Here is a 27,941-nt window from a genome sequence, read left to right on the forward strand (position 1 = left end):
ACTGTAACACAACAGAACAAATACCCCGAACTCAACCCTGATTACGTCACATCAAATATTCCACTTTGAAAAATATTTTTGGTGGAAGATTTTGCATATTTTGTGTGTTTGCCATGAAAAAAATAGTTTTGTTTGACAAAAAATAGCGGAAAACAAACAAAAAACAACATTAAAAAAAAAACATTTTGAAATGAGGAATAGATCTGAAATTGATGTAGACTCCAGAGATTTAAGTGTTAAATATGAAATGTATGTATGCCCTGGAACACCATTATCATCATTTCATGACCGAAGCAAAATACTTTTGACTTTTATACTGAAATAAATACACCTACAACCTATTAAATAAAAACAGAAAAAACTACCAGCATAGTTTACAGTTTAGATCCATAAAGAAAAAAAGCAAGTGAATGAATGTTTATAACTGAATACATTCGGATATGCATACAAATTTGTATTGTTTTTATATTATTTCTTTTAATGAATGAAGTAACGTTTATGACAACCATTTTCCAAAACACAGTATAGAATGTGAGATACAACAGGATAATGAATACGTTTATTATTCGTTTTCAAAACGCTTACAAAAAAGTGGGACCCCAAAATTTTACTGTGGGACCATTTTTATGACTTGATGGGGTCCATCGTGGACCCCATTAAGTAGGGGTCCATGATGTGAATTTTCAAAATGGGGTCCCATGGACCGTACATGGGACCCAATTTAGAAAATTACTAGCGCCAATACTGCTGTCAACAGAGGAAAAAAAATGCTTTCTTTAAATAAATATATTATTTATAAAGCAAGTTCAAGTATCATTGGCAAATTTTCACCTAGTCCTGGACTTGGCGTGCTGCCTGCCTTGGCACGCATATATGTGTCCTCTTTTGGGATTTCACAATATGGTCAGCCTAAATAAATAATACATATTGTGCACAACTAGTACTATTATTAATGTACAGGGTTACACGTTAGTCTTTTTTTTATAAATGTATGTATGAATAAACCACATCATAAAATAAACTTTAATTATAAATCATGCAATCACGAATAGGTTATCTGTATCAAAAATGTCCGAATTACTATGCTAACATCATATCAAATGACAACACATGACTAAATAAGTGCTTCATGCACATGTGAAGACCACCATATGTGTATTATAAGCAGCATTATATTTGTGCTTTTGATCATTTTTTCTAAGTGCACTACATTTTTTTTACAGTAAAAAAAACTGGCAGCTCTAAAATATAAAATATAATGGAGTTTTTTAAGTAAATATAATTTTTTTTTTTTTTTACTGACATGTTCTGGCAACTGAGCTGATGTTTTTTGGGGTTTTTTTTAGACCATCAAACAACTAGATTTTACGGTGCATTACTGTACATATCAAAAACGGTACCAAATTTTACTTTTCAAATTTCCTTGTAATCAGACAATATTTTCGGTATATTAAATGAAATTTTTTCCTGTCTGATTACAGACAAATGCGAAAAGTGTATGAATATGAAGCCATAATGAACCTTTTTGAGGTACCCTAGTTTTTTACAGTAAAAACTGGCAGCTCAGTTGCAAAAATGTTATTTTAGAGCACCTGCTGACGCAGCTTAATTGTCACAAGGAAGCCACGCCCCCAGAAAGGCCACTCTCCTATTGCGTCTTTGACATCAAAATCTTAACTCATACCAAATATTTGACAAAACCACACAACAGATTATTTCTAAACGTTTAATCGTTGTAACCTGCTGCGCCGCCCTCCTCTGGTGGGCCATGAACTGCAACTTTACAAGTACTTTGCTGACAAATGGCGTTATTGTTACTGTAAACATCCATCCATCCATTTCCTACCGCTTATTCCCTTTTTGGGGTCGCGGGGGGCGCTGGCGCCTATCTCAGCTACAATCGGGCGGAAGGCGGGGTACACCCTGGACAAGTCGCCACCTCATCGCAGGGCCAACACAGATAGACAGACAACATTCACACTCACATTCACACACTAGGGCCAATTTAGTGTTGCCAATCAACCTATCCCCAGGTGGATGTCTTTGGAAATGGGAGGAAGCCGGAGTACCCGGAGGGAACCCATGCGGCTGTAAAAGTCAAATAAATACTTGTCTAAGTGTTTCGTGTGGGTTAAGGCACATGTGTCACACTCAAGGCAGCACTATATGGGGCGGTATATCTCGGTTGGTAGAGCGGCCGTGCCAGTAACTGGTGGGTTGCAGGTTCGATCCCCGCTTCCGCCATCCTAGTCACTGCCGTTGTGTCATTGGGCAAGACACTTTACCCACCTGCTCCCAGTGCCACCCACACTGGTTTCAATGTAAAAATTAGATATTGGGTTTCACTACGTAGAGCGCTTTGAGTCACTGGAGAAGAAGCGCTATATAAATATACTTCACTTCACTATCACTGTATCATGGACCGCCACGTAATTAAAATGGTCCGCTCCTTCATTTTATTGTGATCCTCAACGTAATTTGAGGGTGAGCTGCCATTTAATTTTAGGTGTTCCGTCATGTCAATTAGTGGACCACCACGTCATTTTGTGATCTGCGGAGGGCTACAAATTAAAAAAAAAAAAAGCGTGAAAGCACTTGATCACTATGGCAGGGACATCCGTTGCTTCATCCTGGACAATATTCATGACAAATTTGTGCTTTTTTTTTTAAAGATGTGATATTTGTTTTTACACTGTATGAACAAAAAATACAAAAGGCATTTTACCTTTGCAACCTAACTATTCTATTGGCTAAGTTTTATATTCATTAATGCAAGTTTTCTCAATACCCAACCTGTCTTTTGTGCCTCTAAAAAAGATTTAGAACCCTACAATAAAACACTCTCTACCTCCAACAACAAAAAAGCTGTGAAAACAATGATGCTGTGTTCCAAATGTATTTACTGAAATTGAGTGAGCCTATGGCTTTGCAATTTGTTTATTTTATTGATATATTGTTATATATATATATATATATATATATATATATATTTATACACCAACCCCTCTCCCACAATACTGCTCATATACTGTATATGTATACATATATATATATATATATATATATATATATATATATATGAGCAGCATGATGGAAGAGGGGTTGGTGCGTCTGCCTCACAATACGAAGGTCATGAGTAATCAGGGTTCAATCCCGGGCTCAGGATCTTTCTGTGTGGAGTTTGCATGTCCTCCCCGTGACTGCGTGGGTTCCCTCCGGGTACTCCGGCTTCCTCCCACCTCCAAAGACATGCACCTGGGGATAGGTTGATTGGCAACACTAAATTGGCTCTAGTGTGTGAATGTGAGTGTGCATGTTGTCTGTCTATCTGTGTTGGCCCTGTGATGAGGTAGCGACTTGTCCAGGGTGTACGAGCCTTCCGCCCGGATGTAGCTAAGATAGGCACCAGCACCCCCCGCGACCCCAAAGGGAATAAGGGGTAGAAAATGGATGGATTGATGGAGGTATATATATATATATATATATATATATATATATATATATATATATATATATATATATATATATATATTTATTTTTTTATTATTATTATTTTTTTGTGTCTGTATTCTATTTTAGTTACTTTGAATTTACAACCCCCTGGCGCTGTTCTGTTTTATTTTGTACTGTTTTTGTACTGTTTTGTACTGTTTTTGTACATATTTTGATTATTGTTTCTCGTCTGTTTGTAAATGTTGAAATTTATAAATAAAAGTTTATTAAAAAAAATGAAAAAAAGCACTTTCAAGACAAATATCCATCCATCCATCCATCATCTTCCGCTTATCCGAGGTCGGGTCGCGGGGGCAGCAGCCTAAGCAGGGAAGCCCAGACTTCCCTATCTCCAGCCACTTCGTCTAGCTCTTCCCGGGGGATCCCGAGGCGTTCCCAGGCCAGCCGGGAGACATAGTCTTCCCAACGTGTCCTGGGTCTTCCCCGTGGCCTCCTACCGGTTGGACGTGCCCTAAACACCTCCCTAGGGAGGCGTTCGGGTGGCATCCTGACCAGATGCCTGAACCACCTCATCTGGCTCCTCTCGATGTGGAGGAGCAGCGGCTTTACGTTGAGCTCCTCCCGGATGGCAGAGCTTCTCACCCTATCTCTAAGGGAGAGCCCCGCCACCCGGCGGAGGAAACTCATTTCGGCCGCTTGTACCTGTGATCTTATCCTTTCGGTCATGACCCAAAGCTCATGACCATAGGTGAGGATGGGAACGTAGATCGACCGGTAAATTGAGAGCTTTGCCTTCCGGCTCAGCTCCTTCTTCACCACAACGGATCGATACAACGTCCGCATTACTGAAGACGCCGCACCGATCCGCCTGTCGATCTCACGATCCACTCTTCCCCCACTCGTGAACAAGACTCCTAGGTACTTGAACTCCTCCACTTGGGGCAGGGTCTCCTCCCCAACCCGGACAAATATATTTGTTTTTATTACTTATGACAGAAAAATATTGTTCCATCCATCCATTTCCTGCCGCTTATTCCCTTTGGGGGCGCGGGGGGCGCTGGTGCCTATCTCAGCATTCACTTTATTAATATCTGATGTCTGTCTATCTGTGTTGGCCCTGTGATGAGATGGCGACTTGTCCAGGGTGTACAACGCCTTCCGCCCAATTGTAGCTGAGATAGGCGCCAGTGCCCCCCGCGACCCCAAAAGGGAATGAGCGGTAGAATGGATGGATGGATGGATGTTCCAAGCATTCAGGATGAGGATGAGATTGAAGCAACCGTGTGACGTCATCGACGCGCGCCACGGCCGGCCTTCGAGATGGGCTCGACTTGTGAGCCTTGATTTTTGTCAGACATCTCATCTTATCAACTTATTTTCCTCACACCGACGTCTGTTCGCGATGACAATTGGGGGTAAGTTGACACGAATAGTTCGCTCTGTTATGTGTAACACGAACGAAGTAGGCATTGCCAGGGCGGTTGTTGAAGAGATATGAGTCGAGCAGGGCTGGAGTTGATTGAGCTAACATGTTAGCCGAGAAGCTAGCGAGCCGGAACATCTGCGTTAATGTCCAGTGGATCATGATAAGAATAATAAACAAACACATTCAAACAGCTTAATTTTTTTTCGCACTTAATGTCACTGCTCGAATGGATTCTTAATGTGTGTTGTAGAAAGTAGCCCTCGAGCTGTATTCATTGGTTAACGGGATAGAGTGTAACGGAGGAGTAAAAGTGACTTTTTGGATGACTGCTGTGGTCATCATGGAGTGTCTTTATGGAACACTTTTACACCCACATTAATGACTTTTACACCTTTTATTCTGCCCTTACCATGATTTCGCTGCTGGCCAGCTCATGAAGACACCCTCTTTTAGATTCATGCAATTATTGCCAAAAATAGTTGTATCAGCATAGGACTGTCAGAAGGTAGGGCCGGGCGATGTGACTAAAAACTATATATGTTATGTTTTTTTTATTTTGGTCGATATCGATAATAATTGATATTTTTTGATGAAATTATGAACCAGGAGAAAACTATATAGAATGTTAGTATTTTTTATTTCAAATGTAACCTCCCTGTGATTATAATCCCATTAGCTATCAAGGCAGAAAGGAAATGTCAACGCAACCATGGGAAACACTGAAAAAAATCAATATAAACACAATTGTAAAATCACAATAAACACTTAACATTAACATTTTTTTAAATTTAAGGTACACGAATAAGGAATGTGTAAGAACATTGTGCAAAGTGTGAAAAAGTAAACATATGGAAACCAGAAAAGAACAATCTTGTGCAGGTTTACTGCCGGAAGTCACGTGGTCTGTGCAACATTTAAAGGCCTACTGAAATGAGATTTTCTTATTCAAACGGGGATAGCAGGTCCATTTTATGTGTCATACTTGATCATTTTGCGATATTGCCATATTTTTACTGAAAGGATTTAGTAGAGAACATCCACGATAAAGTTCGCAACTTTCAGTGCTAAGAGAAAAGCCCTGCCTCTACCGGAAGTCGCAGACGATGACGTCACATGTTTGATGGCTCCTCACATATATTTTTAATGGGAACCTCCAACAAAAAGTGCTATTCGGACCGAGAAAACGACAATTTCCCCATTAATTTGAGCGAGGATGAAAGATTCGTGTTTGAGGATAATGATAGCGACGGACTAAAAAGAAAAAAAAAAGTAAAAAAAAAAAATGTTTTTAGACACATTTACTAGGTTAATTCTGGGAAATCCCTTATCTTTCAATTGTGTTGCTAGTGTTTTAGTGAGTTTAATATTACCTGATAGTCGGGAGGGTGTCTCCACGGGTGTCTTGACACGGAGTGTCTCAGGGGAGTCGACGGCAGCTATGGACGGCACAAGCTCAGCTTTTCTCCGGTAAGAACTGACTTTTTTACCACAATTTTCTCACCGAAACCTGCTGGTTGACATTCCGTCTTGATTCATGTTCGCTTGATCACGCTCGGATCCATAGTAAAGTTTCACCTCCAGGAATTTTAAACAAGGAATCACCGTGTGTTTGTGTGGCTAAAGGCTAAAGCTTCCCAACTCCATCTTTCTACTTTGACTTCTCCAATATTAATTGAACAAATTGCAAAAGATTCAGCAACACAGATCTCCAAAATACTGTGTAATTATGCGGTTAAAGCAGACGACTTTTAGCTGTGTGTGTGCGCAGCGCTCATACTTCCTAAAAACCTGTGACGTCTTGCATACACGTCATTATTACACAACGTTTTCAAGACGAAACTCCCGGGGAATTTAAAATTGCAATTTAGTAAACTAAAAAGGCTGTATTGGCATGTGTTGCAATGTTAATATTTCATCATTGATATATAAACTATCAGACTGCGTGGTGGGTAGCAGTGGGTTTCAGTAGGCCTCTAACACCTTTTATTCTGCCCTTCCCATGATTTCGCTGCTGGCAAGCTCATGAAGACACCTTCTTTTAGATTCATGCAATTTTTGCCAAAAATAGTTGTATCAGCATAGGACTGTCAGAAGGTAGGATGTGACTAAAAACTATATATGTTATGTTTTTTTATTTTGGTCGATATCAATAATAATTGTTATTTCTTTATGAAATTATGAACTAGGAAAAAACTATATAGAATGTAAGTATTTTTATTTAAAATGTAACCTCCCTGTGATTATAATCCCAATAGCTATCAAGGCAGAAAGGAAATGTCAACACAGCCATGGGAAACACTGAAAAAAATCAATGTAAACACAATTGTAAAATCACAATAAACACTTAACATTAACCTCTTTAGATTTAAGGTACACAAATAAGGAATGTGTAAGAAAATTGTGCAAAGGTTGAAAAAGTAAACACAGGGAAACCAGAAAATAACAATCTTTTGCAGGTTTACTGCTGGAAGTCACATTTAATTTGATTTGTTATTCTTTTTTAAGTAGGGAAATGATCCATTTATGTTATGCAATAATTATAATTTAAATATTATTATACCAAATTATTATTTTAAATTAGGGCTGGGCGATATGTCCTTTTTTTAATATCTCGATAGTTTTACGCCATATCGCGATACACGTTATATATCTCGCTATTTTGCCTTAGCCTTGAATTAACACTTGATACATGTAATCGCAGCAGTATGATGATTAAATGTGTCTACATTAAAACATTCTTGTTCATACTGCATTAATTTATGCTCATTTTAAACTTTTTTGCAGAGTCAACTTAATCAATTGACCAAAACTGTATTTATTAAATAGTTATTAAGTAGTGGGACAAACATTCATGTCATTTCAAAACAAAGTGCAAGATTGTCAGAGACATTTTAAAACAAGCTATTAGTGCACTGTTGTGCATGATGTCACTAAGATGACATATAAACGCTAACATCACAGCTAACGTTACCCATGCTGCTACCTCTCTGCTGGGCGAGGGCGTATACGTATGTGACGTGTGTATGAAGGTGCGCTTGTCTGTGAGAAGGAGAGACAGCAAAAAGCGAGGAGAGCCTGTAATGTAATGCCCGCAGCTAAAAGCATCTGAGAACGTATACGCGAATATCACAATATAGTCATTTTCTATATCGCAGAGAGACAAACCTGCGATATATCGTGTACATCGATATATCGCCCAGCCATAGTCTACATTAAAACATTCTTGTTCATACTGCATTAATATATGCTCATTTAAAATTTCATGCAGAGGGGGAAATCACAACTAAGTCAATTTACCAAAACTGTATTTATTAAACAGTTATTAAGCTGTGGCACAGGAGGAGTAAGAGTGACTTTTTGGATGACTGCTGTGGTCATCATGGAGTGTCTTTATGGAACACTTTTACAACCACATTAATGACTTTTACACCTTTTATTCTGCCTTTCCCATGATTTCGCTGCTGGCTAGCTCATGAAGACACCCTCTTTTAGATTCATGCAATTTTTTGCCAAAAATAGTTGTATCAGCATAGGACTGTCAGAAGGTAGGGCTGGGCGATGTTACTAAAAACTATATATGTTATGTTTTTTTTATTTTGGTCGATATCGATAATAATTGATATTTTTTGATGAAATTATGAACCAGGAGAAAACTATATAGAATGTAAGTATTTTTATTTCAAATGTAACCTCCCTGTGATTATAATCCCAATACCTATCAAGGCGGAAAGGAAATGTCAACGTAACCATGGGAAACACTGAATAAAATCAATGTAAACACAATTCTAAAATCACAATAAACACTTAACATTACCTCTTTAAATTTAAGGTACACAAATAAGGAATGTGTAAGAAAATTGTGCAAAATGTGAAAAAGTAAATATAGGGAAACCAGAAAAGAACAATCTTTTGCAGGTTTACTGCCGGAAGTCACGTGGTCTGTGCAACATTTAATTTGGTTTGTTATCCTTTTTTAAGTATGGAAATGATCCATTTATGTTATGCAGTAATTATAATTGAAATATTATTGTACCAAATTATTATTTTAAAGTAGGTTTGGGCGATATGGCCTTTTTTAATATCTCGATAGTTTTAGGCCATATCGCGATACACGTTATATATCTCGATATTGTGCCTTAGCCTTGAATTAACACTTGATACATGTAATCGCAGCATTATGATGATTCTATGTGTCTACATTAAAACATTCTTGTTCATACTGCATTAATATATGTTAATTTAAACTTTTTTGCAGAGTCAACTAAGTCAATGGACCAAAGCTGTATTTATTAAACAGTTATTATGCAGTGGCACAAACATTCATGTCATTTCAAAACAGAAAGTGCAAAATTGTCAGACATTCTAAAACAAGCTATTAGTGCACTTTTGTGCATGATGTCACTAAGATGACATATAAAAACAACACTAAATTAAAGTGCACTTTTTGTACAGAACACCAATACAATAGTTAAAACAAATAAAGTGCACTTTTGTGCATGATGTCACACAAGATATTTCAACAACTGTCAAATAAAATTGAGTTGCACAATAGGAAATCAAATAGTGTTCGTCCTTTGCTATGTGGTAGGTTACTGCGGACATTATCTCCTTCTGTTGTTGACAATTTTTTTCATATGGTGTTGTTTTGGAAATGTTTGCTTCGGCATTTTGATGGCGCGGGCGTGTGGCACCGAATGGAGATGTTGACATGCGGAGTAAGTACTCTGTATTCTCTAGCAGATTACTTTTCAAATGATGCTACATGTTAGCGGTAATGCTACTTTTGGTAGCAACGCTTTTGCCCCACACTTGACAAATTACAGTTGTCTGTCCGACATATTTCCACTTGAAGCCAAACCACCGCCAGACGATGGGCCCCCTGCTGTTTTTCTTGGGAATTAATTCTTCCTTCATTTGTTACCAGATTCGCACCTTCTTTCCCCCGTCTTACCACTCCGCTAGCACCACAGCTAACGTTGCCCATGCTGCTACCTCTCTGCTCCGCGAGGGCGTATACGTATGTGACGTATGTAAGAAGGTACGCTTGCTGTCTGTGAGAAGGACAGACAGGAAAAGGCGAGGAGAGCCTGTAGTGTAATGCCCGCAGCTAAAAGCAACTGCGTGAGAACGTATACTTGAATATCACGATATAGACATTTTCTATATCGCACAGAGACAAACCTGTGATATATCGCCCAGCCCTACACTAAAATATCACATTTGTTATATTTTGTTTTATTTATTATATTTATACATTTAGGAACTTTACTTCCTACCTGTTTTTTCCGTACAATTCCGAATGGACGAGTGTTGAAAGAAAAGATGAGCACGGCCAAGAACTACGGTACATTTTAGAAAATCCAGAAAACTACCATACTCTCGAAGTGACTTTTCCTGTTTTATCAACATTTTTTTTGGCTTTCTGCAGCATACAATTTTTTTTCTTTTCTCACTGTATGCAGAAAATTAACAACAAGACAGCACAACCAAACTATACTGTTTAGGATGTCCCTCCCATTGCTCAATGACCACGTCCTTCTTTTCTAGGTTACCAGGTGCCTTCGTTCATGCCACCAACCATGCTTCATTCTTTCTGGTTTCTTCCAACCCCAAAAAAAAAGGCTGTATATATATATATATATATATATATATATATATATATATATATATATATATATCTCAAACCTTTATCGAACATATTTTTATCGATATCTATTACGTGTCTATCGCAGTATATATTGATATACAGTAGTTTTATTGACCCTCTCAGAAGGTGTCCTTTTTAAGGGTGTACTATTTTGTTCCCTTATTGATATAATGAACACAAAGTTTCTCTACTTTCTATGGGACGTGTAGTTATGTAATTGTGATGTGTTGAATAAATAACGTCAGGCCTGCGGTATGTTGCTCTTCCGGTTGTGTGGCCTTATAGAGCACATATTAAGACAAATACAAGGTGCAGCTCAATAAAGTAGTTAAAATATTTTAGTAGTTCAGGTCTATCCGTCCATCCATCCATCCATCTTCTTCCGCTTATCCGAGGTCGGGTCGCCGGGGGCAGCAGCCTAAGCAGAGAAGCCCAGACTTTCCTCTCCCCAGCCACTTCGTCCAGCTCCTCCCGGGGGATCCCGAGGCGTGCCCAGGCCAGCCGGGAGACATAGTCTTCCCAACGTGTCCATGGTCTTCCCCGTGGCCTCCTACTGGTTGGACTTGCCTAAACACCTCCCTAGGGAGGCGTTCGGGTGGAATCCTGACCAGATGCCCGAACCACCTCATGTGGCTCCTCTCGATGTGGAGGAGCAGCGGCTTTACTTTGAGCTCCTCCCGGATGGCAGAGCTTCTCACCCTATCTCTAAGGGAGAGTCCCGCCACCCGGCGGAGGAAACTAATTTTGGCCGCTTGTACCCGTGATCTTGTCCTTTCGTTCATAACCCAAAGCTCATGACCATAGGTGAGGATGGGAACGTAGATCGGCCGGTAAATAGAAAGCTTTGCCTTCGGCTCAGCTCCTTCTTTACCACAACGGATCGATACAGCGTCCAGTTTAATAATAATAATAGTTACTACGTGCAGCTAATACAATCCCCAAATTCTGAATAATTGTTTTTTTGTTTTTGTTTTTCTATAATATATAATTTGCTCCAGTGGTCCTCACATGAGTGTTATCTATTTGTTGGTGGGTTGCTAGATTTGTGAAGGGCAGTGTACTGAATTATATTTTATATTTGCCTTTTGTCTAGAGACTCAAAGCGCTTTACATTCTGAAATACATTATTTTTATGACTTGATGGGGTCCAAGGGACCCCGTCAAGTCATTAAAATGGGGTCCCACAGTAAATTTTTGGGGTCCCACTTTTTGTTTTGAAAACAAATTATAACTGTATGCATTGTCCTGTTATATCTCACATTTTTTATTGTGTTTTGGAAAAAGGTTGTCATAAATGTTAATTCATTAAAAAAAATAATACAAAAGAAAACACTTTTTTTGCATATGCAAATATATTCAGTTTCAAACAATCATTCACTTTTTCTTTCCTTCATAGATCTAAACTTTATCGTGGTTGGTTGTTTTTAAAAAAAATATTTTTATATAATAAGTTGTAGGTGTATTTATTTCAGTATAAAAGTGTAAAAAGTGTTTTGCTTCGGTCATGAAATTGTGATAATGGTGTTCCAGGGCATACATGCATCTGACAAATTGTACTGATTATTCTCACTTGTCATCAGTCGTTTGAAAAACGCCACATCTACAGGTGATTGCAAAATGGAATCTTACACAGATACAATTTTGTTCTGAGAATGTCATCCAGGAAAGTTTTTAAATGTTTCATTTGAATCTATGTCATTTACAGCAGTGGTCCCCAACCACCGGGCCGATCGATTGGTACCAGGCCGCACAAGAAAAAAAAAAAAAGTTCTTATTATTTTTTTAAATTATTAAATCAACATAAAAAATACAATATATACATAATATATCAATATAGATCAATACAGTCTACAGGAATACAGTCGGTAAGCACACATGATTGTATTTCTTTATGAAAAAAAAAACCTCAAGAGCGACTTATAATCCGGAAAATACGGTAGTCCAAATTCACAGGTTTTGTTGTTGATTATGCTAAATATGTACAGAATAAACCACATGAAGTTAGTACCGTATTTTTCGGAATATGTCGCTCCGGAGTATATGTCGCACCGCCCGAAAATGCAGAATAAAGAAGAAAAAAAAACATAAATAGGTCGCACTGGAGTATAAGTCGCATTTTTGGGGGAAATTTATTTGATAAAATCCAACACCAAGAATAGACATTTAAAAAGCAATTTAAAATAAATAAAGAATAGTGAACAACAGGCTGAATAAGTGTACGTTGTATGACGCATAAATAACCAACGGAGAACGTGCCTGGTATGTTAATGTGACATATTATGGTAAGAGTCATTCAAATAACTATAACATATAGAACATGCTATATGTTTACCAAACAATCTGTCACTCCTAATCGATATATCTGATGAAATCTTCTTCCTCGATGTCGCTTCTAAACAACTCTGCCAACTCCAAAGGTATGCGCCGCTTCCGCTTGTCGTTTTCTGCTGCATATTTCACTACGTCCAGCTTGTGATCTGCAGTACATGATTTCCCTTTTGGTACCATTTTTGTTCAGCCCGTCTCAGTTTTTATAAGTTACCGCCAACGTTGAAATGATCCATTTTAATAGCTACGGCAGTAGCATATATCATATAGTAGTTAGCATTCCATGACCCACAATGCACTGCTGCCATGACCCTCCCCCGCTGAATTCTTATTGTTTGACGTGTGTGTGACGATTGCTGACGTGTGTGACGATTGCTGACATTTTCTGCGTCTCTTCCGCAAATGAGATAAATAATATTATTTGATATTGTGTAATCTGCAGTACATGATTTCCTCTTCGGGGCCATTTTTGTTCAGCCCTTCTCAGTTTTTATAAGTTTACGCCAACGATGGAATGATCCATTTTAATAGCTACGGCACTAGCATGTAGCATATAGCAGTTAGCGTTCCATGATCCAAAATGCACTTCTGCCATGACCCTCCCCCGCCGAATTCTTATTGTTATACGTGTGTGTGTGACGATTGCTGACGTGTGTGTGACGATTGCTGACATTTTCTGCGTCTCTTCTGCAAATGAGATTAATAATATTATTTGATATTGTGTAATCTGCAGTACATGATTTCCTTTTCGGTGTCATTTTTGTTCAGCCTTTCTCAGTTTTTATAAGTTACCGCCAAGGATGAAATGATCCATTTTAATAGCTGCGGCAGTAGCATATAGTATATAGCAGTTAGCATTCCATGACCCACAATGCTTTTCTGCCATGACCCTCCCCCGCTGAATTCTTATTGGTTCACGTGTGTGTGACGATGGCTGACATTTATATGATGATTGCTGACATTTTCTTCGTCTCTTCCACGATTGAGATAAATAATATTATTTGATATTTTACGGTAATATGTTAATAATTTCACACATAAATCGCTCTGGAGTGCCAAACTATGAAAAAAACTGGGACTTATAGTCCGAAAAATACGGTACATCAATTAAAGAAAATAGAAGGGGCACACATTTTATGGCTGCACAGAAATATGCTGACATTTTTCAGCATATACAGTATGTTTCCCTCACTAATTTTTTTGTAAATAATAAAATAAGTCCAAATGTACACATTTAGCTGTAAATGATAATAATATGTTGTTTATGCTAAATATTTACATAATAAACCACATGAAGTTACTACATAATTTGAGGGAAATGGAAGGGGGACACATTTTATGGCAGCACAGAAATATGCTGAAATGTCTCCTACTAACTTTTTTTGTCATTAATAAAATGAGTCCAAATTCACAAGTTTCGTACAATGCCAAATCTGTACATATAATCCACATGATCTTAGTACTGTACATAGCTTGAGGAAAATAAACATAATCGGACACATTTTCTGGCATAAAATGTGTTTTTTTTGTTTTACATGAAATAGAGTCTCTACCCTGTAGTGTTTGTTCCCATTATATTGGTTATTTTTTAATCTACCAGAAGATGAAATAAACAAAATTACAGAATGTCGTTAATGTAATTTCTATAAAATAAGTAGGCTAATCATCTGCTCTGCAGCATGACATGTACAGTGCAGTGGTTCGCAAATGGGGGTACGCGTACCCCTGGGGGTACTTGAAGGTATGTCAAGGGGTACGCGAGAATTTTTAAAAATATTCTAAAAATAGCAACAATTCAAAAATCCTTTATAAATATATTTATTGAATAATACTTCAACAAAGTATGAATGTAAGTTCATAAACTGTGGAAAGAAGTGCAACAATGCAATATTCAGTGTTGACAGCTAGATTTTTTGTGGACATGTTCCATAAATATTAATGTTAAAGATTTCTTTTTTTGTGAAGACATTTTTAGAATTAAGTTCATGCATCCAGATGGATCTCTATTACAATCCCCAAAGAGTGCACTTTAAGTTGATGATTACTTGTATGTGTAGAAATCTGTATTTATAATTGAATCACTTGTTTATTTTCCAACAAGTTTTTAGTTATTTTTATTTTTTTCCAAATAGTTCATGAAAGACTACTAAAAATGAGCAATATTTTGCCCTGTTACACAATTTAATAAATCAGAAACTGATGACATAGTGCTGTATTTTACTTCTTTATCTCTTTTTTTTCAACCAAAAATGCTTTGCTCTGATTAGGGGGTACTTGAATTAAAAAAATGTTCACAGGGGTACATCACTGAAAAAAGGTTGAGAACCACTGCTATAGAGAAGCGTGTGCAGCGATATAAATACAACACGTCATGTGCGGATGATCAAAAGCATTTATTCGGGTAGGAATGTCACATGTTACACCAACAACATTTTTGACAATCAAAGCATTATCGTAACAATCCACATTTTGTATCATTGACATTGGGGCTGGGCGATATGGCCTTTTATTCTCGATATTTTTAGGCGACGTCACGATACACAATATATATCTCGATATTTTGCCTTAGCCTTGAATGAACATTTGATGCATATAAACACAGCAGTCTGATGATTTTATGTGTCTACATTAAAAAATTCTTGTTCATACTTCATTAATATATGCTTATTTTAAACTTTCACGCAGAAAGGGAAATCACAACCAAGTCAATTTATCAAAACTGTATTTATTAAACAGTTATTAAGCAGTGGCATTAGTGCTGGCCAATATATCGATATATACGATATATTGCAGGTTTGTCTCTGTGCGACATAGAAAATGACTATATCGTAATATTCGATTATATGTTCTCACACCGTTGCTTTAAGCTGCGTGCATTACATTACTGGCGTGTCTCACTCCTTCTCGCCTGTCCTTCTCACTGAAACGTAAAATAAGCCTGCATTCTTACATACGTCACACACTGTTGCGCGTCTAGTGTCATATGCTCTCGCCGAGAGCTAACGTTAGCATTGCTAACGTTAGCTGAGGCAGATCGCGTTGCATTTAGCTGCGGGCATCACATAACAGGCGTTTCTCACTCCTCCTCGTCTCTCATTCTGACAGATACGGAAAACATGCCCGCCTTCTTACATACGTCACATACTCTCGCGAGTCTAGCGTCATAGCTCTTGCCGATCAGAGAGGTAGCAGCATGGCTAACGTTAGCTGAGCCAGGTCGGACGAGCGGAGCTTGTGACAATACAAGAGAGAGATGGTGCAAAACTTATCACAAATGGAGGAAGAACAATAAATGCCCAACTTAAAGAGCAGGGGTTCCATCATCTGGTGGTGGTTTGGCTCCAAGTGGGAAGATATTCAGCAGACAACAGCAATATGCTGTTCAATGTATATACTATGATGATTAACCTGTTTGATGACTGAATTATGCTGATAGTATATATTTGTACCATGAATTGATTAACGTGGACCCCGACTTAAACAATTTGAAAAACTTATTCGGGTGTTATCATTTAGTGGTCAATTGTACGGAATATGTACTGTACTGTGCAATTTACTAATAAAAGTATCAATCAATCAATGCAAAGTATGCAGCAGAAGTGTTTCTACAAAAAGGTAGCAACACTATTAATTTGTTGTTTCATTGAAAATGTCACCCATGAGAGAATGAAAAGTATTTAATGAATACAGTTTTGGTCAATTGACTTAGTTGTGATTTCCCTCTCTGCATGAAAGTTTAAAATGAGCATATATTAATGCAGTATGAAGAAGAATGTTTTAATGTAGACACATAGAATCATCATACTGCTGTGATAATATGCATCAAGTGTTCATTCAAGGCCAAGGCAAAATATCGTAATACATATCGTATATCGCAATATGGCATAAAAATATCGCAATATTAATAAAAGCCAATATCGCCCGGCCCTAAGTGGCACAAACATTCATGTCATTTCAAAACAGAAAGTGCAAGATTGTCACAGACATTTTAAAATAAGCTATGAGTGCACTTTGTGCATGATGTCACTAAGGTGACATGTCAAAACAACACTAAATTAAAGTGCACTTTTTGTACAGAACACCACTACAATAGTTTAAAACAAATAAAGTGCACTTTTGTGCATGATGTCACACAAGATATATCAATAACTGACAAATAAAAATGAGCTGCATAATATGAAATCAAATAGTATATGCCCTTCGCTATGTGGTAGGTTCCTGCGGACGTTATCTCCTTCTGTTGTTGATTATTTTTTTCATACGGTGTTGATCTGGAAACAGTTGCTTCGGCATTTTGTTGGTGTGGCACCGAACGGAGATGTTGAGATGCGGAGTAAGCACTCTTCATTCTCAACCGGGTGACTTTTGAAATGTTTCTCCAAATTAGCATTGGTGCTACTTTTTGTAGCAATGCTTTTGCCGCATAATTGTTCAACATCTTCCCGCTTGAAGCCAAACCACCGCTAGACAATGGACCCCGTGCTGTTTTTCTTGGGAATTAATTCTTCCTTAATTTTTTATCAGATTCTCACCTTCTCTCTCTCGTATTACCACTCCCACCACTCCACTAGCATCACAGCTAACGTTACCATGTCGTTACCTGTCTGTTCCGTGGGAGCGTGTGACGTTGCACACGTGACGTATATAAGAAGGTGCGCTTGTTTTAAATCTCTGTGAGAAGGAGAGACAAGAAAGAGTGGGAAACGCCTGTAGTGTAATGCCCGCTAAAAGCAACTGCGTGAGAACGTATACTCGAATATCACGATATAGTCATTTTCTATATCGCACACAGACAAACCCGCAATATATTAATTACATCGCCCAGCCCTAATTGACATCACTAATAACACGGAAGTGCTGCCGCTGTCTGAGCAAGAAACAGAGCTCCGCCTTCACGCGTGCTCCTTCGGCAGGGGACACAAACATTTTTTCAGGGATACAGAATTTCGCACGACACTGGCAAATATAAACAAAACAAAACACAGACGGAAAGCGATAATGGATAAAAAAACAAAAAAAACAAACAAGCAAACCGGATTTCTGACCCGGAGAAGGCAGGGTCGATAAAAAAATATAGATATATACATAAAAAATCAGCATCCCGGTACGCGTGGACTCCCGCAAATGCACGTCCTTTTTTATTTCAATGCGTAAAAAGACACAAAAAGTGCGTTAACGCCAACAGTGATGACACTCTTTTCAACTTTTATTGATAAATCTTGTGTTAACAGGCTCAATTTAGACACATATTTTTTATCCTGCACGGACAACTTTTTCTCTCACCCACAACACTTCTCATTCTCCGTCAATAATTTTTCAGGCGCGGTATATTTAGACATTTTTGAACTCCAAACATGACCACACATAATAACACCAGCATGTCGTTAACTTACAATGGTTATTTAACAGTTTTATTTATATGATAGCTCTCTCTTGACCACCAGGCCTCAATCGCTCGATTACAGTTAGTCCAAAATTATGGTGCTCTCCTTTTAACTGGCACTAAAAAACATGAACACATTACTCTCATTTAGCATCCCTTCAATGGCTCCCAGTACATTTTAGAATTAATTTAAAAATATTTTTTTATTTCAAATCTTTTAATCAATTAGCACCACAATATATGTCAAACCTTTTAAAATTTGCACCTTTCCAAGGTCTCTGAGGTCAGCTGACCAGTTTCATTTGTCATCCCAAAAACCTGTTTAAAATCCAGAGGTCATCGTGCATTTTCTGCTGTGGGTCCAAAACTTTGGAACAATATCCCTCTTGCTATTTGGATGGCTCACTTTTAAACGAGTTTTAAATTACGTCTGAAAACATTTATTTACTGTTTGGCTTTTAAACCAGCATGAGAGTCATATGATTTTAGTCTCTTTTATTTTCTTTAATGTGTTTTGTGTATTTATTCTTTTATAGTTAAATATTTTATATTATTAACTCTCCTAGTATGTATGTCTCAACTTCTTTGCAGCACTTTGTGAAACTTCTATTGTTTTTTTAAAATGTGCTATATAAATAAAGTGGATTGAATGTCCCGAACGGCCGAATAGCGTTGCAAATAATAATAGCATCCTCTGCCGCGACTCGTTCAGAAGTTGTATAGTCAATCTTTGTAAAGGTACATAGGTTTATAAGTAAAACAGCCATTAAAAGTAAACTGATGATTCTGATTAGTTCCAGTGTAGATGAAGATGTCAAAGTTGCGGTTGTTGTCTAGCGTCACTCTTCACGAGAAGAAAATACAGTACCTTGTCAAACACCACTGCAGTTGCTCCTTCTGGAGACACTAAAAATGTACTTCATGTAAACATGACATCATGAAGTCACACGTACTGCAGTGTTAACAAATGTAAACATGGCTCGAATTCTAGTAGGTCTCAGGCGTGACCCATTTGTGACACATTTAAAGATTTTGTGTAATCAAGTGTCTATAAATTGTAATTTATTACAGTACATCTTGGGTACTTTCAATTAAACAACTACAATCTTCAACTATGACATTTAATGGCAAATGTTAATGTTTTCATTGAACTTGTATATTTTAAAGTCCATTGCTAAAGGAATATCACTTTGAGTACTAATGTGCTAATGTTATAACCTAATATCTACCATTGCAAAGCGAAGAGTTGCATCATCTACTACTGACCATGCATGATTCTTCTTAACCTATAAATTCAAGATGGACAGCAGAGACTGCCTGCTTGAAGATATCATGCAAAAATACATTTGCTCTCTTTATGTTTATCCTTTGTTTATTCTTTCTTCCCAGGAGAGCCATCAGCGGAAGTCAGCCCGGGGATTTCAGAGCTGGTTTCTGTGAGGCCCCACTGGCTTGCAAGTTTTAGCTCCTGTGCCATACAGTGAAGACAGTTTCTCGGCCAGAGTGTTGCAATGAAACCAGCTCAGGAGCGCAACCAGGAGTGCCTGCCTCCTAAGAAGAGGGACCTCCCTGTTAGTAACTGTGGTGGATCTGCAGGTACTGCGGGAGTTGGATTGGCACTGGGTGGAATAAGTGGTGGTGGTGGTGGTGGTGTCAGTAGCGGTGTCGGAGAGGATGAAATGGGTTCCATCCAGAACTCTGCAGCCATCAGTGATTCTCAGACTTCCCCTCCTTCTGGAGAGTGGCTGCGAGCTCAGCCAGGACTTCACTTTGGAATGGACACTTCTGAGAGCATACCAGCAGTGCCAGTAGACCAGTACAGTATGCTTTATAAAGTGGCTGTACCATCTGTTACATACTCGCCCACCAGTCCTCACCCAGTTTTAAGCCACATCTCCCCAACATACACTGTACACTCTCCACTCTTGCAGCATCCAGGCCTTCCTTATCCTCCTTTGGGTTACGCCCAGCTCCCTCATTCCTCCCTGCAGTTTGTCAGCTCCCCATATGGACCATTACCCTACGCTTTAACCCCCGGCTTCGTCCCTGGTTCATTAATCTCCCCCTCAGGCAGCATCCCTCAGGCCCACCTGGTTCCTTACCCGTCTGTCATACAAGAAGGTGTGGTCTCCCCTCCTCCACAGGCTCAGGTAGCCGCTCATACTTTTCCCAAAGTGTCAGCTCCCGGCGGCGTCCCGCTAATGTTGCCTTCAGAGCAGACCGCCCAGCAGCACCTTGGTGCCGTCGGAGTCCTGTCCGCGTCCGAGCTTAGCTCACGGGTGATGCCGGTCTTCTATCACCCTCAGGGTGGTGCAAGAGCTGCCACCACCACCACCACCTCCACCTCCTACAGGGACCCCCACAGTGGGTTGCAGGAAAAGGAGCCAGAGGTGAACGGCAAGGATAAAGATCAAGCAGCTCGAGAGGTCGCACCGGACTACCATGGAAGGAATGCACGTTTGCAACAGGGCGCGGCCATCTCTGCAGCGCACGACTCCAACCAGAAACGCAGGCTGAGCTCACCGGGCCAGCGTAGCACTCCAGACAGTGACTTGGAGGTGAGTGACCTGCAACTCTAATCTAACTGTAATGGTCTTCCATTATGACTCAAGACACACTCTAGCAGCCAAATGTAGTTGTATTTTTATTATTAGCACCAGTTCCATTGGCAGCAAAAAAAGGCCCAGAGCATAATACTACCACCACCATTCTTGACTGTAGGGTTGGTGTTCCTGGGATGAAAGGCCTCACCTCTTCTCCTCCAAACATATTTTTCGATATTGTGGCCAAAGAGCTACATTTTTGTTTCATCTGACCACAGATCTTTCCTCCAGAAGGTCTTATCTTTGTCCATGTGATGTCAGATGAAACAAAAATTGAGCTGTTTGGCCGCAATACCCAGCAATATGTTTGGAGGAGAAAAGGTGAGGCCTTTGATCCGAGGAACACCCTACCGTCAAGCATGGTGGTGGTAGTATTATGATCTGGGCCTGTTTTGCTGCCATTGAAACTGGTGCTTTACAGAGAGGAAATGGGACAACGAAAAAGAGGATTACCTCCAAATTCTTCAGGACAACTTAAACTCATCAGCCCGGAGGTTGGGTCTTGGGCGCAGGTGGGTGTTCCAACAGGACAATGACCCCAAACACACTTCAAAAGTGGTGAAGGAATGGCTAAATCAGGCAAGAATTAAGGTTTTAGAATGGCCTTCCCAAAATCCTGACTTAAACGTGTGGACATTGCTGAAGAAACAAGTTCATGTCAGAAAACCAAAACATTTAGCTGAACGTCACCAATTTTGTCAAGAGGAGCTGTTCAAAATTTCAACATGAAGCTTGCCTGAAGCTTGTGGATGGCTACCAAAAGCACCTTATTGCTGTGAAATTTGCCAAGGGGCATGTACCAAATATTAACATTGCTGTATGTATACTTTTGACCCAGCAGATTTGGTCATATTTTCTGTAGACCCATAATAAATTCATAAAAGAACCAAACTTCATGAATGTTTTTTGTGACCAACATGTATGTGCTCCAATCACTCTATCACAAAAAAATAAAGTTGTAGAAATAATTGGAAACTCAAGACAGCCATGACATTATGTTCTTTACATGCCACACATAAATATTATTTTCAGCTGAGTGTAATTTTAATTAATCATCATCAGCCGTTGTCAGTCCACTGCTGGACGAAAGCCTCAGCATGTTTCTGCCATAGTGAACGATCTCTAGCTACTCCCTGCCACTGCAATGTTCCCCTGGAACTGCTGGGGACTGGGGGCCGTCTTCTTGGCGTACTTTTCAGGCTGGTTATTAGCCTACACTTTCCACGCCGGCTTGGTGCGGGTTGGAAGGGGTATTTTATATCAGAAATTCTTCTGCTAGACTAATTGCCTTACTGGGCTGTTGAACTTAGTCTGTCCTGTTGGTTGTCCGCGCCCCATTTACCCAGGGACCCGCTCAGCTTTATGGCGCTGACCGCCCGCCAGTCACAAGAGAAGGTGCAAACGACTCTTTGTGTGCATTTTATAGACGTTAGTTGGGACTCACTTACCCCACACACAACCTCCCATCTCATGCCTGGATGTAGTTTAACGTCATACCCAGGACATTTTAATTAATAGAAACACAATGGAACTGTGTGGTTTTAACAAGATAACAGCATTATATTTTGCACTGCAAACGTAGTTGATTTGTTTAAGACTTCCCTGCTGTTAAATTTTACATGATGTTGGTGTTTTGCTGTTAAAAATAAAGAGAAAAATGCATTTTTTTCAAATTTTATTCACACCAATTACATACAGTACCAATAAGAGTACCAATTAATTCTGGTATTGATAAGGAATATCGATATTGTATCGATAAAACCCTAACGATATGAAACCCTGATTAGAACATTCGTTGATAAAAATAATTTCGAGTATGTGTCCTTAAGTAGTTTAATAGGCTCACTAAAATATTACAAGTGTGCTTTTCCCCCTGTTTTAATATGTAGGATATGGGTCCAAAAATGAAATATTTACATGAATTGTTCATAACATACATAGAGTTTGGTGATGCAGTTTATCACTTGTGTGCATTTGTTTCTTAGAAATTATTCAGTGCCACATTAGAATACATTTTGATAGTTGAAAAAAAAAACTGGTTTCATTTCTGACGGGCTGTGTTCATTCAAGTTTATTTTGTATTTTTCCAGGTGCAGCAGATGGTTGGCAGTTGGATCTCCAGCCAAAGTTCTGCCGGAGGGCGCAAGGAGGTCTCTTTCACTCCTTTGAATCTCTCTCAGAGTGTCCAGAGAGCCAGAGACATCCATGTAGAGAACACTTCTGGCCGTGCTGCATACGTTGCCCAGCCTGTGAGCTACAGCGACCCCAGAGTGACAAACCTCCAGCAGCACCAACAAGCAGGGCAGCCTGCTCATGCTGTCATGCTAGCCAATGGGCAGCCGGTGTTAATCCCTATGGAATATCACCCACAGCAGCACTATTCAGCACAGGATCACGATGGCTCTCCTAAACCCAGCTTTAAAGTGTCAGGTCCTTCATCCAGAGCGTGCCTGCCTGATAGGGATGTGAGCAAGCCAACGGCCGCTCAGCCACCTCAGCCTGCTGTCCAGCTCTCTGCCGAGGTGACCCAGGCCTTATCTTCCGGCACCGTCCTCGCGCCGGCTCCCAGCAGCCCATCGCACTTCATGAAGGGAGCCATTATTCAGTTGGCCACCGGGGAGCTGAAGCGTGTGGAAGACCTGCAGACTCAAGACTTTGTGCGGAGCGCCGAGCTGAGCGGGGGCCTCAAGATTGACTCCAGCATGGTTGTGGACATCCACGCTAACCAGCAGAGGCCTGGCCTTGTGACGCTGCACTTTACCGTGGGTGAGCAGCAGAGCAAAGTGACCATCGACGTTCCTCCGGAGCACCCCTTTTTTGTTTTCGGTCAAGGCTGGTCGTCCCACAGCCCGGAGCGCACCACTCAGCTCTACGGCTTGGCCTGCCATCAGATGCAAGTAGGAGACGTGTGCGTGTCCATCACCCTGCAGCAGCCTCCACAGCAGCAGAAAGCAGCGCAACACAATCATCCCCAGCAGCAGATCCTGTCCAGAACATTAAGCAAAACTGCCACCACGTCAGAACCTACTCACCAGCTCATGGGGCCACCTGCTCCGCAGCAGTCCCGCCCTCAGGCTCATTTCAGGATAGAGCGCACGCACAGAGACAGGCCCAGGGAGGCAGACAGAGACAACAAGGAAGAAGCCACGCACCCTGAACCCCCCGTTAGACCGAGTCGGACCTCAGGTGAGCACGCTAAGAGTCAGAGCGGCTACCAGTTGCACACAGACGCCTCTGCCTTCGCGGATGCGGCCATGGGGGCCATGCACAGGCGCTGGTCCTCTCCTGGCCTCCAAAGATACAACATGAAGGGAGACACAGTTCCTCAAATCAGCACATCTGGACACATCCGACCCTCGTTCATCCCCCAGGAGGTCAAACTCTCCATTGAGGGACGCTCTAATGCAGGGAAGTAGCATCATCATCATCTTTTTTTATGAGCAACTAGTTGGTGTTATTATCATGACAAGGGCAGGAAAAAGAGAATGTAGGCTGAGAAGATTTTTGCACATCCAACTAGAAAAAAAATCTTCTGTGTCGCCACGTGCAAAGGAGAACTTTGGAGTTTCCCCAGTAGGTTTGTCTTCTCTGTCACCACTTCCTTATTTGGAACATCCTCGCTTGCTAATTGGACGAGCCTGCGATGACTCTGGATCGTGGTCAGATCTCAAAAGCCTAACCATTCCTGAGATTGTGTTTCTTCTTTTTTAGGCATTGAACTTAAACAAGGACATTTGTTGTTGTTCTTTGACATTAGCTGTCAGCGCACCTTATAGGAGGACAACAAAGTGTCACACTTGTCTTACAATCCAGTTAGTGATCAAACAATCAGTGTCTTTACTTACACACACACACACACACAAACACACACACACACACACACACACTTTTGCCCACTAACACTTTTGTGTGTTATTTCAACATGAGTACAACAGACTGGAATAAAGACGAGTCTCTAGAGCAGGGGTCAAAGGACAACTTTTCTCCATATTGGATCACTTTGTCATTGTCTGGTTGCTGTTACGTTTTCTTTTCACACAAGTTAAGCTAACTTGAGTTGACAACCCAAAATGCGATGTACAATAGAAGACAACTGTTGTTTCGGTAGACCCCTGCTCTCGTCAGATGTTCTATTCCAGTATGATTAGTGAACAGCCTTGTGCTCCCTTGGTGTACCTCAGACAGCTGTTTTTACAAGGTTCGTCTCTTGAATGCATTGATTTGCCTAGGATGCAATAGTAAGCAATATTGTCCCCTTATCCCCCACCAGCAGCGGCAGTGTGTCTGTTACGTTTTCAGGTGATGCACCCGCTCCATCTTCTTACACTGAGACCTTTCTTCTCGTCCTTTGTTTTACTCTTGTCCGTCGTACCTTCCACCTTTTTGTACCAGCACATTGCTCGATTAATTGATTTGATTCAGTCCTTGGTTAATTCTTCGGTTCATTTGTTTGGTTCATTCCTAGGTTCATTGCTTTGGTTCATTCCCTAGGTTCATTGCTTTGGTTCATTCCAATGTTCATTGCTTTGGTTCATTCCTAGGTTATTTGCTTTGGCTCATTCCTAGGTTCATTGCTTTGGTTCATTCCTAGGTTAATTCCTTGGTTAATTTCTAGGTTATTTGCTTTGGCTCATTCCTAGGTTCATTGCTTTGGTTCATTGATTTGGCTCATTCCTAGGTTCATTGCTTTGGTTCATTCCTAGGTTAATTCCTTGGTTCATTCCTAGGTTCATTGCTTTCGCTCATTCCTAGGTAAATTCCTCGGTTCATTGGTTTGGTTCATTCCTAGGTCAATTCCTTGGTTCATTGCTTTGGTTTATTGCTTTGGTTCATTCCTAGGTTAATTCACCGGTTCATTGGTTTGATTAATTCCCATGGGTCATTGCTTCAAAGGGACTACATTTAGACTTATGTTTACTAATCAGCCAAGATGAATGCTGCACTTTCCTCACTCCTATCAATAAGTGCAATTAGGTCGCACACAGAATCATTTGGAGGTTTGTAATCAGGCGACGCACACATTCCTACTGAAAAAACAAACAAAAAAACACCTGACTGTTGTGTTTATGCTTTTTAACGTAGTCTCTCCTGGCTGTTTCGCTGTTAGTTTGGATCGAAATGTGGATCATGCAACATCCTCCATTGCCGGACCCTTATTTGTTACGCTTAGCTACGGGGTTTTAATAGTGTTGTCCTTCTATGCAGTAAACACTTAGCTCATTGGCGTCATTTGGACATTTAAAAGTGTCCCCTGTGACATTACCTCTTGCCCAGCAGGGGGCGCCTGAGTTGAAGCGGCTGTCACTGTGAGTACTTGCACTAAATGTCTCCTCTTGGTCGGCAGTGTTGTTGCTTTAACCTAAAGAGTCACAACAGCAGGAATACCCAGGTTGTGTGCGTTGATTATGTAGTTGTTTGTTGCCTTAACTTCTGCTTTGTGTGTGTGTGTTTGTGTGTGTGTGTGTGTGTGTGTGTGTGTGTGTGTGTGTGTGTGTGTGTGTGTGTGTGTGTGTGTGTGTGTGTGTGTGTGTGTGAGAGAGAGAGAGAGAGAGAGAATCAACATATTTGAGGCTGACATTGCTTGGAAGCAGAAATTGGGACATTGAATAGACTAAAGTATTTGTGACACCTTGCTCTGTTCTCTTGAAGCTGCAGTAGTCAATAACATATTGCTAAAGTGAAGAAGATATGAATTGATGAGTGGGGGGGTGTCCCAATACATTGGTCCATAGAGTGTATGCCGATGTCTCCCAAAGCGGTTTTTCAAACCCACCAGGGAATCCGCAACAAAGTCAAAGTTGTGTGTGCTCATATTTTTGTGTGCTTGCTTCTCATCCAGCAAAAACTTGAATGGCGTCTGGTGGCAGACTGGAACGTGGGTTTGTGTTTGTGTTTGTGTTTGCGTTTGCGTGCGTGCGTTGATGGTGGTCTAGTTCCTGTTGTTTAGCCATTTTATTCAATTTTTTTCTTTTTTTTTAAATTTCAATGAGGAAAACAAAATACAACGGTTGAAAGTTTTAAAAAAGTGTGTGTTTTCCACTTTGGATGGATTTGTTGTACTTTTTGGCACAAGATGACACTGCTTTTTCATGTGATGTTAAACTGAAAGATAGAAAAAAAATATAAAAACGTGTTTGTTTTTTCTCCCAAAATGCCTAAATCTGCAAACTATATGCAAAGATGTAAATGTAACATTGAATCCTCAAGTATAATCCAGGTTGTATGGACTTTGTACCGTGATTTTTAATATCGTATGGTCGTACCAATCTGTATTGATCTTTTATCAGAAGCCTTATAGAGTTTTGTCCACCCAAAGTGTACCCTTAGACTTTACCCTACATGAATTTAACAAAGCATTAATATTTCTATTTTGTTTGCTTTTTTAATTATTTTTTGTACTTTTTTTGGATAAATTTAGATTTGTACTGTATATTTGTACCTCTGTGAACTACTTTAGGGCTGTTTTGTTATTTTGTATTTTTATTTGTGTTGTTTGTTTGCCTGTTTTCTTTTTATGTACTTTTAAAGACACAAAGATATTGTATTTTTATTGTTACAGCTAACTTGGAGACGTTGCAGTTATGTTATGTCCACACAATATAATATATATATATATATATATACACACACATATATACAAATATAAACTATTATCAAAATTGCCTAGTTTCTTTTGTACTTTCAATGGTGATTCTGACATTTTTTAAAAAGGACATTTACATCAGTTCAGTCAAAGTATCATTAACCTGTGTAACCTCAAAATCAGTGGTCCCCAAACTACGGCCCGTGGGCCAGTTGCGGCCCGCCAGCGTTCGAGATCTGGCCCACGGGAAGTCCAAAGTTAAATTATTATTTTTATTTTTCTAAATCTGTCCTTTCTAATCCATTTTCTACCGCTTGTTGCTTGTTATTCTCAGTCTCCTAGCCGCTCAGGCAAATCACATTGTCTAAAAATGCATTTTACAATCAATTGATGGCGGCGCCCGGACGGGCTGCAACATCGCGGAGCTCTTGCTAAAGATGGAACATTTGGCAGAAATACCGGACAATTCTGCAAACTTCATGGCTGGCTCACATCGTGGTCACTCCGTGATCACGTAC

At 39.9% G+C, this 27,941-nt stretch overlaps 1 protein-coding gene across 1 annotated transcript; it reads left to right on the forward strand.

Moving 5' to 3' along the window:
* The first annotated feature begins 4,713 nt into the window (after positions 1 to 4,713).
* Positions 4,714 to 27,502, forward strand: atxn1l (ataxin 1-like). Its single transcript, XM_061882162.1, has 3 exons — positions 4,714 to 4,868; positions 19,627 to 20,795; positions 22,931 to 27,502. The coding sequence occupies exons 2-3, from the start codon at positions 19,749 to 19,751 to the stop codon at positions 24,254 to 24,256; spliced, it is 2,373 nt and encodes a 790-aa protein (XP_061738146.1). The 5' UTR covers positions 4,714 to 4,868; positions 19,627 to 19,748; the 3' UTR covers positions 24,257 to 27,502.
* The last annotated feature ends 439 nt before the right edge of the window (positions 27,503 to 27,941 follow it).

The sequence above is a fragment of the Nerophis ophidion genome, linkage group LG02 (genome assembly GCF_033978795.1).
Source record: "Nerophis ophidion isolate RoL-2023_Sa linkage group LG02, RoL_Noph_v1.0, whole genome shotgun sequence".
Lineage (NCBI taxonomy): Eukaryota > Metazoa > Chordata > Actinopteri > Syngnathiformes > Syngnathidae > Nerophis > Nerophis ophidion.